This window comes from Emydura macquarii, unplaced genomic scaffold (assembly GCF_026122565.2).
Source record: "Emydura macquarii macquarii isolate MOO-44397 ecotype Brisbane River unplaced genomic scaffold, CSIRO-AGI_Emac_v2 contig_3647, whole genome shotgun sequence".
Classification (NCBI taxonomy): Eukaryota; Metazoa; Chordata; order Testudines; family Chelidae; genus Emydura; species Emydura macquarii.
The window spans coordinates 379192-395440 of record NW_027133784.1 but is presented as its reverse complement, the minus strand read 5'-3'; the positions used below and the strand labels follow the sequence as shown (position 1 = coordinate 395440).

Sequence of the window (16249 nt, the reverse complement as noted above, 5' to 3'; positions counted from 1 at the left end):
ATCACTGAATTTACTAACTAAGCCTGACAGCTCCTACAATGCAGTCTCTCACTCCATCTTCCAAGTTTGAAAATACAGTATTTCACCCCATTCATTAAAAGAAAGGAAAGTGCTAGGCCCCTCATCCCTACAGCATGCTGCAGCCAGAACCTCTAGAAGTAACTCAGGCAGCAGGCTGGCATTTCAGTTAGGAAGAGATGACCTACACACCAACAAGGACAAACCCACGATCAAAAAACTCATTCAACATTTCACCCCACTCGGCAGATATACCTGCTGCTCAGATCACCATCAGGAAACAGGGGTAAGCACAGAATCAGGGTCAGGCTTTCTAAACATCCTGCGAACTACTTCAGAGACTAGAGAGAAAACAGTGAGGTTCTTGGTACACAGCATAACTCTTCAAGGTGGGAATGTCAAGACTGCTCAGAGATGGCCTAGCTCTGCTCCCATCCAGGTCAATGGGAGGTTCGCGGTTAGCTGCAATGTGAACAGAGTTCAGCCAATGCTGACCACTTGTGAAAACCACTCTCTTCACTTGGATTTCAATGATTAATGCTGCTTTCCCTCACAATCTTCTTTAAGACAATGACACTGGAGATAAAGCCTCTTTCTTCCCCACCCTGACTTTCTCCAGTTGGTGTTATTAGGGCAGGCAGCTGAGGATCTACAATGCTGTACAGGAGTGTCTCTACAGAACAGCTCCTTACAAGCCAACATGCACTGAAAGCCAACGACTCAGACAGCAATATTCCTTCTATGTAACCTGGCACCTCACATGGGCCCACCTGTGCAAGGTTCTGGCTTCTTACCCGTTGTGACTTTGTTAAAGGTGATGGCTTCAGACACTCTCCCTCCCAGCGCCATGCACATCCTCTCAAACAGCTGCTCTTTGGTGAAGAGGTACTGATCCTTCGGGAGTATCTGAGTAAATCCCAGGGCAGCGTTTGTTCGAGGGGCTATGGAAATCTGCAACACACAAACAGTCTCTGCCAATTTCAGACACCAAGGGCTACAAAATAGAATCCATGCAGGGAGCGGAAGAGGAAGATATTTAGATTCTCTATTTAACCTTGGGTTTGTGAGAAGTTATGGGGGGCACTTGTGTGAAGGAACCTCAGCACTGCCACAGCTTCTTCACAGGCACAGGAGACCAAAAAAAGTGACCTAATGTCCCCTGACAGCATTCCCACACTGAAGATTTGCCTTCTTGATTGTGCCTTCTGACATTACAGAGAGAGGAGTGAGGCATGGAAGTCACTCTTAGGGTAGCAGTCAACTAGCCAGCGAACCTCCAGGATCCCAAAGTGATTTTTGAGACCATCAACCAAATTCAACTCCACATTGTTGAAGTTAATGGGATTACCAGAGTCATAAGGCAAGCAAAAATTGGCTCTATATTAAACAGTACGGTCATTTAAATGCAGACACCACTTGTTGGAAGCACAGTAATCATTTAACAGTGCACAGCAACACTACACAACAGACAATTTAGGATGGGTGTAGTGCTAATGTAACAAAAACAAAACTCTACTATTGTGAAATACTTTATTCCAGTGTTCAGACTTTTTTGCATGGGGGCGGGGGGAGGAAAGAGGGGGACGGGAGGGGAGAATACAACCCCGCAGTTCTGTAAGGAAGCCCTGTGCTATGGAGTGCCTCTTGAGGCAGGCCAACTCACAAGTCCAGTCTCAAAAACTGTCCCTTCAAACCAGAGTCACACACAATGACCTGATCGGTAGCTTTCTAACATGCCGGCAAGCCATCTCTGTGAGAGGAAGATAAAGCATGGTCTTGCATGTGCATACACTGCATCTGGGAGGGGTATATGAATCAAGGAGCAATTGTAGGCAGCTTTTAGTTCTCTTAAGTGTGCATAGGGAACACTACAGTCTCTGAGAACATCCAGTACAGCTTTTAAATGTAAGACGATGGCTAAAGATGATGACTTAGATTAGCAGCACAAAATGCAATCCACCACCATTATTAATGGAGTTTGATAATGGATTTCCTAATAGTACACTTGGCTGTGCTACTACAGTGTTATTGTAACCAAGTTCACAAGTGGTGAGATGATGCAGCAGAGTTTAAGCACATGTTGCAGTATCATCAGCATACATTAGACTGGAATCCAAAAGGACCCTCTCCCCATCCCTGCATTGAGCTGTGTTATTAATTCATAGCCGACAGCTAGATTACCTTCATCACAGCCTCTGTGTGCTCCAGCAGCCAGCCGACCAACGCATGGCCTGATTCATGGAACGCCACTATACTCCGCTCCTTCTGCGACAGGATCTTACTCTTTTTGGCAGTGCCTGGAGAAGCAGGGAGAGAGCTTCAGTCGGGAAAATGTGTTCCTGGCTTACACCTGTCACCAGCTTAGAGTTCACTCTCTTTTCCAACTCACTGTACAAGCCAGCCAAGTGTGCAGTGTAACAGTTATTGAGCTCATTAGTTTCGCCTGCCCTGCCACCTCGTCCAGATGGAAAAAGCAACACCGCTTCAATTATGTGCTGTTAAAGAGATGCCCTCTATCACCCTGATAGTTAACCACATGACTGTGTCTATTATAAATCTGATTTTGGAAGAGTTCAGCTGGAAGTGTAGGCTGTTTCATTCCGCACTGAACTGAAGCATGAGACATTTTCAGCAGAGATCGCTTATTCTCTCTTTTCAAAAGGCTGAATCAAGATAGCCTATTAAAATGCATTTCCAGCTGTCTAATGATTAAAGCACAGGCCTAGGATTCAAATCTGGGCTCTAGGTTCTTACACTCTCTGTAACCTTGGCCAACTCCCAACTCACTTTTCTGTGCCTCAGTTCCCCCATCTGCAAGATGAAGATACCCATTTAGCTGGCAGAAGTGTTCTGAGGCTTAGTTTGGCTGTAAGACCCTTGACCTCCTTAGATAGGAGACATCACAAAAATGCAAGATGTTTATATTGGAAACATCTATAACTGAAGAGAGTCCCCATCAGAGGATTCAGTTTATTAGGAACATTAAAATAGTGCAAGACCAAGATTGCGCATTTTAGAAATTTTATTCTGGTTATACATGGAACAGTCCAAGTCCTTGTAATCTGGGGACAAGTTTTCCATTCTGGTTATACAAAAAAGGAACAGTCCAAGTCCTTGTAATCTGGGAGGATATGGAAAAGAAGCTGAATGGAAGTCAAACTTTTAGCATATGCACAGAAAATATGTTAACTGAAGAGTACTGGAATCAAGAACTCCACTGCAACTGTGCATTAAGATTAACACCGATTAAAATGTAATGTTAATAGAAAGTCAAGTGCCTTATTCCACAAAGAAATTGCATATTACATTCAAGTATGTTTTGAACAATCACTGCCCAGAGACCCCAGCAAGGGCTATGCCGCACAAGGCATGATGGAGATTGGAACAGCAGAATCAAATCAGAATGGCGTTCATTTTAATCAGAATAAGGTCAGTCCCTTAATCTTCTTTTAATACAGGTTGGGTTATTATTATTATTATTTAATTCTAGAAGCATTTCCTTGTCAACTCACCAGGGAGAGGGACTGTATGAAACTCTTTGCAATAGCACAGAATGTTCCTGCATAATTGCTTTTTCCCTTGAATAAAGCCAGCCTCGTCCAGGAGAATCCCCCAAGGGCTTGTGTTTACTCTGTTTAGGAGATGGAAGTGCCTAGGATGCTGCTCCAATGCAGCACTAGTGGGGTTCCATAGGCAGCCAAGGGTACAAGCTGGCTCCATCAAAGGCACAGCCGGTTTCTCTACTGGCATCCTCCAAAGGGTGCCTATTAGACCCTGCTCCATCTGCTCAATACATTCCCTCTCTCGTTCCCAGGAGACAAGACTTACAGACCGGTCTCATTTCCAGGCTTGGAGCCATGGCAGTGACTAGCATTCGAGAAATGCCTTTACCCTTCTCCATTGTTACAGCAAAGGGTTTAAGGCTAACACAGCTTTCAGCACCTGCTAAGTCACTTCCCTTGATTTAACACCACTCTTCTTAAAACAAGACACTTGCAGTAAAAACCGGGGGATGCTGCCCTCCCTTTTCCAGGAAGTCCAGCAATGATGTTGTGTGTGGATGGTTAACATGGCAGCAGCACCATTAAGTATTTCTGTGCTTGGCAGTTGCTTGAAGGCCCCACACTCCCCTAGTCCAAAGAGCTACAGTCCTGCTGGTTAATAAAACTCGTTTCTTCAGTGATTCAAAAACCTTGTGAGCTCAGACTTGCAACACTGACCTTAGTTAAAAATAATCAAATTACATGAGAATGAGGACAACATTTTGGGAGTGACTGGGGAAAGCAAGGCAAGGGTGACCTCCAATGGAAAACCCAATTAAGTCACTTCCTTAAGGAGGCTGGCATTTGCTCCAGCTGAGGCAGTAGCTCCACCATAGGGAAGCTGAAACAAGCATGGGCCTTTGCTAGTTTATTTCTTCGCAGAGCAACTCAGAAGGACCTTCATTGGCCACTCGAGCGCTGCTAAGCAGCCCGCTGTCTGACTTTGTGCAAGTGTGCACAGAATTACCCAGAATGCTCAGAGTAGGTGAAATTGTAAATAGTCTCCTGTAATTCTTAGGCCTGGTCTACACTGGCAATGGAGGTCAACATAACGCCGCTTACATCAACCCTCTAAAGTATGCATCTCCACTAGTACGTAAATTCCGTTGATTTAAAGCGTGGTAAAAAGTCGACCCAATAAAACCACCTCTGCAAGTGGCGTAGCGCTGAATTCGAATTCCATGGGTCAAATTTCCATCAGTGTAGGCAGAGCGCAATGTAAATCGACGCCATTGGCCTCTGGGAGCTATCCCATAATGCCCTGCTGTGACTGCTCTGGACATTCATGCTCTGCTGTAATATGGCCATGTACACAGGAAATAGTTCCTCCCCTCAAGCCCCGGGAAATTTTGAATTTCATAGCTTGGGGGGGGGGCGGCCCAGGCACCGAAGTGATGGTGGGGGATGGGAAATAAAGGCACAGCACAGACATACATTAGTGCAGTTCATTGCAAAACCAGTTTTTCAATGCTTCCCAAAGCCAAAGCGCTCCACGGTTAGCTCTGAGCGTGGTGCTGGAATCTGGCTGCTCAAAATTTGCAGCCAGCCTACCAGACTCCACGGCCCAACTCTGGAGGAACTTGTCCCCCTTTGTTTCACACAAATTATGGAGCACACAGCACACAGATATAACTGATGGGACGTTCTTTTCACCAATGTCAAGCCCAGTAAGCAGACATCTCCATCTGGCTTTTAAATGGCCAAATGCACATTTCACCACCATTCTGCACCTGCTGAGCCTGTTATTGAAATGCTCCTTCTCGCTGTCCAGGTGTCTGGTGTAGGGCTTCATTAGCCAAGGGAGCAAGGGGTAGGCAGAATCCCTCAGCATCACTATTGGCATTTCCACACCCCAATGTTTATTTTTTGGCCAGGGAAGAAAGTGCCCACCTGAATCTTATTGAAAAAAGACCGCCGAGTTCCTAAAGATGCGTGTGTCATGCACCTTTCCAAACCACTCCACCTTCATGTCAGTGAAATGTCCCGTGAGCCACAAGGGCCTGCAACACCACTGAGAAGTATCCCTTCTGGTTTATATACTCTGTGGCAAGGTGGTCAGGTGCTAGGATAGGGATATGCGTGCCATCTATTGCCCCACCACAGTTTGGGAACCCGATTGCAGCAAACCTGTCCAGTATGTCCTCCATGTTTCCCAAAGTCACTACCCTTCTTAGCTGAAGTCTATTAATGGCCCTGCACACTTGCATCACAGCAGCTCCAACGGTGGATTTACCGACTCCGAATTGATTCCCACTGACTGGTAGCAGTCTGGGGTTGCCAGCTTCCACAAAGCAATGACCACTCGCTTCTCCGCTGTCAAAGCTGGTCTCAATTGAGCATTCACGGGCTTCAGGGCTTGGGACAGCTCTGCACAAAGTTCAAAGAAAGTGGCCTTTCACATAGGAAAGTTCTGCAGCCACTGCTCATCATCCCACACCTTCAGAACGATGCAATCCCACCAATCTATGCTTGTTTCCTGGGACCAGAACCGGCGCGCCACAGACTGAAGATGATGTGTGACAGCCTGCAGCACACAGGAATTGTTCCGCTTTATGGATTCTAGCAGGATGGCCTCAGTAACATCATGATTTTCCATGCTGCATCTCCTCTCTCGCCTTTGAAAATACTGCAGGATAAGCCGTGTGGTATTTGTGATTCCCGCAATGATGGAGCCCGCTCAGCTCTGCACTATTTTTCTCTGGCAACGGCGTGTGCGCGACACAGAAAAAGGCACGAAAAAGCATTTGCAGTTTGTTTGGGACAAGAAGGGGGTGGGGAGGAGGGAGCATGTTGCATCATGGGAGGATGACAAGCTTCCCAAAATCTTCTGTGGCTAGTTGCACTGTGGGGTAGCTACTCACGGTGCACTGCTTTGAACGTTGACCCAAGCATGGCGAGAGGGGACGCAAGAGCCTGGTGCAAGGAGCAAAGTGTGATCATGCTCCCGCGATTTCTAAAATTTGGCGGGTGAAAATCGATTTAAAGAAGATTGACTTCAGTCTGCAGTGTAGACATCCACTTTTCTAAACATCTTAACTAAGGGTTTTTTAACTGGGGTCCGTATTCCCCTGGGGGTCCACAGAGGTCTTCCGGGCGTATGTCAACTCATCTAGGTATTTGCCTAGTTTTACAACAGACTACATGAAAAGCACTAGCGAGGTCAGTACAAACTAAAATTTCATACAATGACTTGGTTTATACTGCTCTATGTACTATTCAGTTTCTCAACCTGGGATCACAATTTATTTTAGAATTATATGGTAAAAATAAGAAAGTAATTTGTCAGTAATAGTATGTTGTGACACTTGCATTTTTATGTCTCATTTTGTAAGCTAGCAGTTTTTAAGTGAGGTGAAAGTTTGGGTACACAAGACAAATCAGCCTCCTGAAAAGGATATAGTAGTCTGGAAAGGGTGAGAACCAGTGGTTCAGAGGGCATCTTATTTATGGGCATCTAAGCACCTTATAATAAAACAAGACCAACTCCGAATGAGGAAACAGCTGACTCAATACAAATGTTCTGGCCCATGAACCATAACCATTAGGCAGAGCACCTCACTAGACAAGCATACAGCCTTTTCTGTGTGTCCAGTATCACACCTCTTATAGTGGCATTGTACTCCATAGGTAGCCAAATGTTTGCATTCTCATAATCAACAACCTGCGTGCTCTGCAGCAGACTGGACCGAAATTCTGCAGCATGCTAGTGCAGCAGACTCAAAATTCTTTGGCAGTTTCAGGTAAATTCAAAGAGGTTTTTCCAGAATTAAAAAGGAATATTACAGTTAGTACAGTGTAGCCCCTAGCCTATTTTGATATTAAACTTACTCTGCTTCCAAATTTTCAGTGTGCTACAGCTTATATTAAAAATGCATAACTTACATCGTAGGAGTTTTTGGTTGGGGAGGGAAGCATGACATTTAATCAGCTTATTGGAGGACAGTTGTGACTCTGGCACCTGGGAAGGCAGGGAGTTGGCTTGGGAATGTGCAATAAAAGTGTTATTCGGGTATTTCTGCTACAAAATGATCAGCAGGGAAACTATTAAGATTAGGCCAGTGCTCCATGATCTGCACTAGCTTCCCAATGGAACTCAAGGGGCTTGTTTTAACCAGTGAAGTCCTCCAGGGTTTGGGATCTGGTTATATGAGAGCTTGTCCCCCCCTGTGATATAGTAGCACAGTGAAGTGCTTGCACTGGAGCTCCCCAGCACAGACAACAGGGATTGCTGGCAGGATGGGCTCTGCAAGGGCTCCTCAGTTCTAGAGTTCACCCCCACTTAGTCCACTAGAACCCAGCTCACGTTTGGGCTCATGTTTGGAAAGTTCTCTGCACCCTAAGGGCTAAAACCATTTGTTTAAATGAATGCTTAGATTCTAAAGCACAATTCTGCAGCTGCAGGATTCCCAAGGGAATTCCTAAGGGGAGAGAATAGTCAGAACTGTCTGTCTTGCTAGAACTCTGCCCGCTAAAGAACCATGTTCCAAAAGGCATGACAAGCACCATGGAGGCATTAGAAAGTATTAGAAAAGACCAGGGCTTCTTACCTGCAATGACTCTCTCCACAGCATATTCAAAGTTGAAAGTATCAATGGATTTATATCCCTCCCTGGCGGCATGAAGAGCAGCCTCGTTACAGATGTTTGCTATGTCAGCGCCTACAGATAAGAGTTAACAAAGCATGCCTATTTTTCGTAATGAGGGACAAAGAGCACAGGATAGAAAAGGCAGGAGGCTCTATGGAAATGAAATACACCTGAATCACCAGCTCCCTTTGTTCCCTGGGAAGAGAGAGCACACTCTGTTTGCGTTATGTTAGATTTAAACACCACAGCCAGGCAATCAGCACCGGGCTGCCGCACAGGAGGGAGTTCAGCAATCAGTTAGGAGGGCTAAAGCCCGAGCTGGCTCTCAGGAACAGAGTAATGTTGTGGGCAGTCAGACTGGCACGGGCCCTGCGTTGTTCTTACAGCAACCACGCAAACTTCTCCACAGGAGAGAAAACATCTGTTCTGAGTTTGTGTGCGCGCAAGTGATGGCGGGGGGAAGAGCTGCTGCAAGAAGTCACAGCAGAGGCAGTGTGCTGGGGCCTGTTAGAGGGGAAACCCAGCAAGGGTATTCCAGGCACTACACAAACAAACGCCTTGGAGCCCCGTGGTCAGAAGTTCTGCTCCAGGAAGCTAGCCCTAAAAGTTTCAGGGTGCAGGAATGTGGGGAGCAGCTTGATTTTACCCTGCTCTACTGGTTTCTACCCAGCAAGGAATTATTTTTTGTTCAAGTGTTTACTGATTTACAAGTCCTTCCTCATCTTAATGCTCTGAGGGGCAGCGTCTCAATAGCAATCAGGAAGAGCAAAAGCAACCGCTCTTTCCCACGGGAATCTTGGTCACGAGCACTGTAACGGCTCCCCCCATCCCACCAATCCCACCAACGAGGCAGAAAACAGCTGGATGCCCAAAATGTCTAGGGAGCGAAACAAACAGTTGCTCATCCACAAACACATTTGTTTCCAAGAGAGTCCGTGTGGGTTCTCAGCATTTCAACACGAGAGACTAAAACCATTCCCACCAATACACATTGTAAAGGATGGTGCGACCGACCAACCCTTGAGTTTACAACCAAGGAAAGCCTTACAGATTCTCGACCCCTGCCTCAGAAACAAGCATGTCTCATACCACTGAACCCTGGGGTGAGCTCAGCAAGGCGCTGGGAATAGAAGCTGCCAGCCTGGGTCAGTTTCAAACTCTTCAGGTGCTGTTCAAAGATCTCTCGTCTCTCCTGTGATGAAAAGGAAGAGCGTTTGCATGGAAGGGTTAGTGCACCAGCCCAGTACCATGGCACCCCCATCACCTGGAGGTGAGAAGGGGGGGTAAATGTACCCCCATCATACAAGACAGCAAGAAGCATCTTTGGGAAGGTGGAGGTAGGACGCACAAGAGACTGGCATTGTGAAAGCTGTGATGAGGACACAGCCACAAGAGGGCAGAGATGCCCTGCTTTGATCCCCATTCAAGTATTTACCAGTTTTAGTTTCACCAGTAACACACAGAGAGCTTTCAAATTCAGGACAGATGTTCGGAGGCTTACAACAAGTCACCAGGTCCTCTCTCCAAGGGGAACTCTCCCCCCTCCCAACTTTCACGCTCACTGATCTTTTAAAATTTCTTTTAACAGCACAGCACTCAGAGCAAAGGAATCAGGAGCTCACAAGTTGAAAGCCTACTGCCTCCCATGCCACAGTGAAGACCACTCCTACTTGCTGTGCAGGATGTGGCCATTTCATAGATTGGGGGGGGGGGGGGGAGTCGACGCTAGATGAGGGCTGGCAAGGGGCCAAAAAGTGACTCATTCAGCTGGTCCAGGAGGTCCTGTTTAAAACAATGGGCTCTGCTGCCAGGGTTTTTTCCCCTCCTCCTTCAGGGCAGCTGCACAGTTCATGTTTCCGGTGCCAGATTGTATCAGGCATTTAAGGTATTTTAAATGAAAAGTCTGTGGATGATGGTAAAGCCACAGATGGAAGGAAGAGATTCTGCTGGAAGAGTGAGTCTTCATTGCTGCTTTCAGACTCTGTATCCAAACTCTCCACAAGTCCTAGCCCAACAAACGCGTTGGACGCCCACTGTTAATTGGATCTGAAAGCATGCAGGGTTCAGGAGGATACACACACTGAACAGGCTGCAAGGAAGGGAGTGGGTATTCAACTACAAGCAGGACAGAGTGAGGTAACCAGGTCTTAATTTGTAGTGAAAGAGGAGCTGGGGCTCAAGCAATTTTTTTTTTTTTTTTAAACTTTCATAACTGACACAGCAAGCCCAGAGGTGCTGGGCTCAGCCCTGGCAAGCCTCAGCACAAATTAAGTGCTGGAAATAACACACATGAATGAATGGTGAAGGTGCATTACTAACCCGGGCTCTGCCCAGACAGACAGTATAGGCTAGAGAACCAGTTTAAGCAGCTCCTAGTTTCATGGAGAGAGAATACAGATATGCATGAAACTGCTGTCTCCATGACAAAAGGAGAACTCCAGCAAGGCCAGATTAAAGCAAAGGGAGGCACGAATACCATGTAGTTATTACCTCAGTACATTGGGCTACTGCATTAATATATTGGGTCTCTGGCTTAGGACACAAGCGGTAAACTGGCCAACATAGGATTGCTGTTCCCACTACTGCCAAACTTGGACTTTGCCAGCACAGGTACTGACCAAGTAAAGTATTGTCACACCAGAATGACACACACAGGCGGAGGGAGAGGATACACACCTGGAGTGTGGGAAAATCAATAAAAATGTGTCTGTCAAGCCTCCTGGGTCTCATCAGAGCGTCATCCAAGATGTCGGCACGATTGGTAGAAGCCAACACTATGACGTGATCTGTGGTCTCCATTCCTGCAGCAAAACAAGAGCAGAAATGATGGTGAAGATTTCTATATCATAACATCCAGTGCAGGCTTCATGCTGCTGAAGCGCAAGGGGATGGGATGGGAAGCGGAGAATTTAATCCACAGCTTTACAGTATTATGCCACAGTACCGTTGTGGCATCCTTTAGGGCAGGCAAGATAGAAGACAATGGCTTCTTTTTAGTAATGTGTGAAGGGAGGACTCTGGAAGGTCAGTGTATGATTAGAAACAGGTTATGGATTTTGGTCTTTCCTTGCTCCCCTTGGTAAACAAAAGCATCCCAGGTGCTCTATACACAAGTGTAAAAAGAGTCCAAGCCCAAAGAGCATACAATCTAAACCAAGAACAACATACAGATGAAGGACAGAACGCAACAAAAAAAGTGACGGAGCTGCAATGTTCGGCACACACAGCTCATCAGTGCCATGATTTGCACTGGGTTTTGTTTCCACGTGGATAAGGATAAAAGGGAGTTATTGGGTAAGAAGTGTCATGGTAGCAGTGTGTTTTAAGGAGGGGCTTGGAAGAAGGGAGCCTGGCAGCCATAGTTTCATGTGTGTGGGCCTCATGGAAGGCACAGTGCCAAAAGCAGGAGAAAGGCAAGAAGGGGTAGTTGCTTGTGTAACTTAGGGGAGAGCAAAAGTGCCATGTTGAGGCACCAAGCCACACTGCTTATTATATTCCATCAGGTGTTCAGATGCCTACGGGCATGCGTCAACTTATTATACTTCATCAAGAGCCCCAAGAGCTGTAAAGCATACAGCAAACGTCCAGGGGGAAGGGATGTGTCAGGCTGTGCTCTTCCTTCACTCCCAAGTCACATGCTGCAGCAAAGCAGCCTTATGAACACGAGCCTGGGGAGTTTCGGCTCTCTCCCGTCCCAACAGCGAAGCTGCCAAATGTGTCAATACACGATAACTCAGTGGAGAGTTTAAGGTTACAGGTAAGTCAGAGGACTGGCCCTATCGAAAAAAGCAGCTTGTTCTACAGCAAACTTTAGTTCTTCCTCCCCAAAGGATGCCTTCTAAATAAGCGCCTGAAAAGGATGAAGCATGATCGTTCTTTGGTCATGTATTACACTGCACTTTCGAGCATGCTAAATAAGCAGAGAGACTGGCAGTCACATGGGGGCTAACAAGCTTTAGTCACACGGCAGAATTAGAATGTACAGTGCATCATCGGCTTTGCAGCTTGGAAGACAGAGTCTTAAAATAGGTCGGATTATTAGACCCACTGTAACAAAAACAAAAGCCACTGAGTGCACCCACCCTCCTTGCATCAGCCGCGGCCACACTTGTTTCAGTCTGGATCCGAGTGAGTGTGAAACATACAGCTCCAGTAAATCTACATCAGCGGCCCTGAATCCATACTAATCCACCCAGCATGATGTCACCTGGCTATTAACATGCTTTGGCCTCACCACACAAGCATCAGTCACAATGAACAGCGTATGAAAGCAACACCTAAGAGTCTGACAGTGAATTAAAGCTAGTGCTGGGAATCCAACTTGAAAAACCTCCATGTTTGCAGCACTTGTGAGACAAACCACTGAGAGGAAATGGTGAAGAGGATTGGACTGATTTAACAAGTCCCCTGCTTTGTCCACTCCTACTGTAACAGAGCACCTCCGCCTTACACATAGAGCATTCCTGAAATGCAGCCACTGGGCAAGGGGGGTGGAGCAGCTGTCAGGCCAACAACTAGCTCACCACACAAGAGCTGGGAGAAGGGAGGTTTTGGCCAAAGACCCAGTGCAAATAACTGCTTCTGAAAAGTGTAATTGGCTCTAATGTTCACGTAGTGCAGACAGGACCTTGGCCTTAAAGGTCTCATCTAGTCATATATTTCAGAAGATATGTAGGGATTGTGCTTCCTCTTCTGCTGTTAGTTGTTGGTGTTAAAAAAAAATTCACCATTCAAAATGCATATCTGTTCTCAGAAAGGTTTACATTTACGAATATTGCCAGGCAATTTGAACAACTCCTTGTAAATTCACCATGCATCTCCGATCAATGCTCTATGTTTCCTTTGCTGCATGCCCAGAACTTGGAGAACATTGTCACAGCTCTGACAGACCAAGGTCACCTGTGTGCATGAGGAACATCACAATCGTTCTCTGAACTGCACAGCAAAACTAACAAGACACAAACCTGCATTCACCCAGTTCAGTTGGACTTAAATCACTCCTTCAGTATGCCCTTCAGAGGACCTGCCTCATCCCATTCCAGTTTGTTTTGTTTTTTTGGGGGGAGGAGGGTGTTCCATGGGGCTTTGTTCTTCATCCCCCTCTCTTCTTCCTCTACACCTCATCTCCGATAATCTCAGCCACAAACACAAATTCAGCTACAAGTCTACTCCAAACTGTCTCTCCAAACGGACACCTCCTCATCGGTGTCTAGTATCAGCTCACAATCAGCATAGCTAAAACAGATCTCCTAATCCACCCTGTCCCACACTTCCCTGCCACCATCCTCCTTGTCAATAGAGAGCATAACCTGGGCATCCAACTTAGATCCCTTAGGTCCTCACATCCAAACTATCTCTAAATTGTGCAGATTCTTTCTGCATATGATCTTTAAGATATGACTTTTCCTATAGAACACAAAATCAGAAATATAGGGCTTGAAGGGATCTTAAGAGGTCATCTAATCCAGATCTCTGCGCTGAGGAAGGACCAAGTAAACCCAGACCACCCCTGACAGGTTGTTAAAAACTTCCAATTATAGGGATTCCACAGCATAAACTCTGAAATAGGCTTCCAAGTTAACTGCCCTCGTCACTAGAAAGCTTTTCCTAATATCTAACCTAAACCTCTTTTGCTGCAGATTAAGCCCAATACTTCTTGTCCTATCTTCAACGGATATGGAGAACAAGTGATCACCATCTTCCTTAACATATTTGAAGACTTCCTTAGGTCCCTCCCTCACTCTTCATTTCTCAAGATTAAACATGCCCAGATTTTTTAGCCTTTCCTCATAGGCCAGGTTTTCTAAACTTTTTATCATTTTTGTTGCTCTCCTCTAGATTCTCTCTAATTTAACTACATCCTTTCTAAAGTGTGATGTCCAGAACTAGACACAGTATCCAGCTGAGGCCTCACCAGTGTCGAGTAGAGTGGGACAATTACTTGCTGTGTCTTACATGACACTCCTGTTAATACACTCCAGAATTGTATTGGCCTTTTTAGATCTGCATTGCACTATTGACTAATACTCAACGTGTGATGCACTAAAACCCCCCCGATTCTTCTCAGCAGTACTAACACCTAGTTAGTTATTCCTCATTTTGTAGCTGGACTTTTGATTTTCTCTTCCTAAGAGTACTACTTTGCACTTGTAATTATTGACAAGTCACATTATTTATAGCCATACAGATACAACTCTCATCCACATTCCCATCTTGCATCTCAGTTACCACAACATCTTTTTTTCTGGCCTTTACAAATGCAATCTTACCCCACTTGTATACATTCAGAATGCTGTTGTCAAGTTCAGCCTCCTACACTGTCACTTTGACTACGGGTATGTCTATACTGATGGCATCAAAGTCACCGCCGTCAGATTGACTTATCTGGATCGATTGTGCGGGTCTACACTGACTGCTCAATCGATCAGGAAGTCGACACTGGTAATCCACCTCCTCAAGTGGCGCAATGCAGTGAAGACGGCGCGCAGAAGGGAAGCACAGAAGTCAACGTCGACTGCTGCCAAATCTCCAAGTAAGACCAAGGCTCAGTTATCCTCCTTTTGCATCTCTCCACTGGCTCCCCCTTCCCTATTGCATTAAACATAAACTGCCTGTCTTCACCTTCAAAACTCTTCATGGCCTACCCACCCTACCTGTCATCTCTCATTCACTATTAAGATGTTGACTTAAGCCAGGTGGCCCACATCAGTCTCCATCTTCCACCTGATACATTTTCAAACAAGCACCTTCGTGCTTTCTCATGCTGTCCCTCATGCTTGGGAGGAGCCCGCTATAAACATCTGCAGAACTAATTCAAACTCTCCTTTTCCATGACGCCTCCTAAAAATTTGACACTGATTAGGCTGCTGGTGTGCTGAGACCATGGCATTACAGGCTGACCTACTGTCTCACTGTTTCCTTGTACTCCTCTGTCAGTCTGTCTCCATCTGCTGTTTCTTGTCTTATACTTCGATTGCAAGCTCATTGGGAGCAAATGTCTTTTTGTTCTGTGTTTATACAGCACCTAGCACACTGAGGTTCTGTCTCCCCTGATTCAGATGTAGATTTCCTAGGCAAGCCAGGAAGGAGGAGATTAAGTTAGAAGACACCAGAGGAAATTTATTACATTGCTTATGTCCCTCTGGGACAACTAAATTTAAAATTCCATCAGGCTTTAAGATTACCTGTCTTGGAAAGGTTGTAACAAGTATTAAACAATATTTAATGGCTGGCTAACCCCAAATGTTATCCTCAAAACATAGTTCTGCCCTTGATGCAGACTAGTTTTACTCCACTTCTTCAGGGCTGTAAATGATCTCCATCCAATCACCAGTGGGAAGACACATTTCTGAGCCGAAACAATTACATAGTGCATTGAGTTTCTTTGGCCTCCTGGCCTCCTCCAGCCCAGTCTCTGATACACATGCTACCTTGGTTTTATTAGCAGGCTGCAAAATAATGCTGAAGTTATCCTTAGAGCACATGCTGCCTCGGACACTGCAGCAAGCTCTCATGCGTCTCATATGCCTTTAAAGTTATCACTAACCAGACCTGCTTGCCTAAGGATGTTAGTATTAGTCCTATTGCTGTTAGTAGCCAGAGACTATCTCCTCTTTCCAATTCTATATTAAACTCTTACGAGAGCTTGCCCAATCATCCAGTGAAAGTGCAGATAGCAAGTCTGAAGTCTGTCTCCTAGAAACCTCCAATTACTCTCTAGCCACCACAGGCTCCGAGAAGTCATGTCCAGTCTTCCAAGGACAGAGGAACTGTTCCTGTGATGGGGCCTTTCAGCATACTGAGGAAAAAGGGTGTGGTGAGGGGAAGTAAGTCCCAGAGGACTCTTCAGATAGTTTCTTGTGGGGATGGCTGAGCAGGCAGGGGGAGGGGGGGGGGAGAAAGAGGGAAAACAAGAATGAAGTGTAAAGCACCTGGCTCTCCTGTTGAAGAGATGCAGCTGTTTCTGCTTGCCCTCGACACAGGTTCAACACAGCAGCTGATGGAGGAGGAGTAAGTAGAACAAAAAAGTAACTCCGCCAGGTACATTGCAATTAGATACCCACGGCTGGCCCATGCCAGCTGACTTGGGCTCGCAAGGCTTGG

At 46.0% G+C, this 16249-nt stretch overlaps 1 protein-coding gene across 1 annotated transcript in view; it reads right to left on the bottom strand.

Annotated features, from left to right (window-relative positions):
- Window positions 1-16249, bottom strand: part of SPG7 (SPG7 matrix AAA peptidase subunit, paraplegin) — a 41574-nt gene that overhangs the window by 5479 nt on the left and 19846 nt on the right. The window contains exons 10-14 of the mRNA XM_067536723.1: window positions 10823-10947; window positions 9236-9338; window positions 8108-8218; window positions 2200-2315; window positions 813-969 (exon numbers count right to left, since the gene is read on the bottom strand). Coding sequence (XP_067392824.1) covers window positions 813-969; window positions 2200-2315; window positions 8108-8218; window positions 9236-9338; window positions 10823-10947 — 612 coding nt within the window. The remainder of the gene's footprint in view (window positions 1-812; window positions 970-2199; window positions 2316-8107; window positions 8219-9235; window positions 9339-10822; window positions 10948-16249) is intronic.